This window comes from Macrobrachium rosenbergii, chromosome 22, assembly GCF_040412425.1.
Source record: "Macrobrachium rosenbergii isolate ZJJX-2024 chromosome 22, ASM4041242v1, whole genome shotgun sequence".
Taxonomy (NCBI): domain Eukaryota; kingdom Metazoa; phylum Arthropoda; class Malacostraca; order Decapoda; family Palaemonidae; genus Macrobrachium; species Macrobrachium rosenbergii.
The window spans coordinates 43,065,891-43,067,870 of record NC_089762.1 but is presented as its reverse complement, the minus strand read 5'-3'; the positions used below and the strand labels follow the sequence as shown (position 1 = coordinate 43,067,870).

General features: G+C 31.1%; 1 protein-coding gene across 1 annotated transcript in view; it reads left to right on the top strand.

Annotated features, from left to right (window-relative positions):
* Positions 1–232: 232 nt before the first annotated feature.
* The window catches only part of LOC136850405 (uncharacterized), a 26,196-nt gene continuing 24,448 nt past the window's right edge, over positions 233–1,980 (top strand). Inside the window, exon 1 of the mRNA XM_067123994.1 lies at positions 233–286. Within this exon, the coding sequence (XP_066980095.1) occupies positions 264–286 (23 nt within the window). The 5' untranslated portion in view covers positions 233–263. The remainder of the gene's footprint in view (positions 287–1,980) is intronic.

Genomic DNA, 1,980 nt, shown 5'->3' with positions numbered 1-1,980 from the left:
ATATATAACGTATATGTATATATATACATATATATACGTATGTGTGTGTGTCAATCTGTCTACTGCCTGTATCTAAATGAGTCATATCTATCACTTATATATACAATAATTATTTATAAAATTCCCACAAACGAAAAAAAACAGACTCAAGGGAAATATGAGTGGTACACTGAATTACCCAATAAAAATTAAGTGTTTTTTTTTTATGAATATTACTGTAGTATAAATGAGCAACTGGTTCTCACATTCTTATCCACTCAGCCATGGGACCCCCACAGGTGAACAGGTAAGAACTTCAATTTGTGTTACAAGGGGATAAATAATCTTTTTATTTATTTATTTATGTATTTACATATTTATTAATGAATAACTTAATAACTGACTGAAATTTTAGATTCATGAAGTATTGAATAAGTTATTAATTATATTGGTATATAGTCATATATTTTAGAAAAAAAATCATTTTTATAGGAATCAGGAATTATTGAGAAACTTTGCAGACCTTGACAGACATTCACTAATCTTAGACTCACAGTTCATTAGCTTGAAAAATAATTCATTTATAAAAATTTTTGTTATAGAAAAATCTCTGAAAATGAATTATGGCTGTTTTCATAAGCGAGTATCGCGTGAATATTCAGCTCCTTAAATTAGGCAAAAATCTCAAGCATTCATTTCCACAGACAATTTTACAATGAAAGGAAATAAAACGATTGCAAGAATATTCAGAAAAATTCATTTTAGTCACGATTCTTGTTGAATTCGAGTTTAGTTTTGCTAAATAATAACTAAAGTGAAATAGCATTCTTTCCCCATGATAGATAATTAGATTATCTTTGCGATTAGAAATGTTATTTGTCTGTTTGTCGAAACGGAAGAATTTTTCAAGGTTGTTCTTATCTCTAATTACCTTCACAATCCATTTGTAAATATATATTACAATTATATGTATATATAAAAATATATATTTATATTATATTTATATTTATATATCTAATGTATATGTATATACATACATACATATATATATATATATATATATATATATATATATATATATATATATACATTCTTACCTTTACAATCTCTATCGCGCAACTTGATAACGGAAAGTTCTGGATGTACAGCTTCCGAGAGGAGAGGATTCAAACGTGTTTTTCCGAAGTTTCAGCAAAAAGGAAAGCTTTCTGTTTAATTAAACATGGCCTAAACTCTCCAAATGAAAGGAAGGAATGTGTTTCGGAAAATCACCGAGGCGAAACAACGTTCTTGTTTCATTTTGGGTATTGTTTGTGTGTGTGAGAGAGAGAGAGAGAGAGAGAGAGAGAGAGAGAGAGAGAGAGAGAGAGAGAGAGAGAGATTGCAAATATAATACTTAGTTTTCTTTACAGTGATTATACTGAACGCAATCATTCAAGAATATATTCTGTTTGATTTTGGGTAGTGCTTGTGAGAGAGAGAGAGAGAGAGAGAGAGAGAGAGAGAGAGAGAGAGAGAGAGAGAGAGAGAGATTGCAAATATAATACTTAGTTTTCCTTACAGTGATTATACTGAACGCAATCATTCAAGAAAATATTCTGTTTGATTTTGGGTAATGTTTGTGCGTGCGAGAGAGAGAGAGAGAGAGAGAGAGAGAGAGAGAGAGAGAGAGAGAGAGAGATTGCAAATATAATACTTAGTTTTCCTTACAGTGATTATACTGAACGCAATCATTCAAGAATATATTCTGTTTGATTTTGGGTAGTGCTTGTGCGTGAGAGAGAGAGAGAGAGAGAGAGAGAGAATGAAAATAGCATACTCAGCCTAGTTTTCCATACAGTGATTATACTGAAAGTTATCATTTAAGAAAACATTATTTTGCAATGACCGTTTATGGTCATTGACTATTTACTCTGTGTCATTGCTGTTGCTTTTGCTCAGTGCTCATTGTTATTGCTTGCTCACTGCTGTGCTCCACTGCTCATTGCTTTCAGTGCTCTG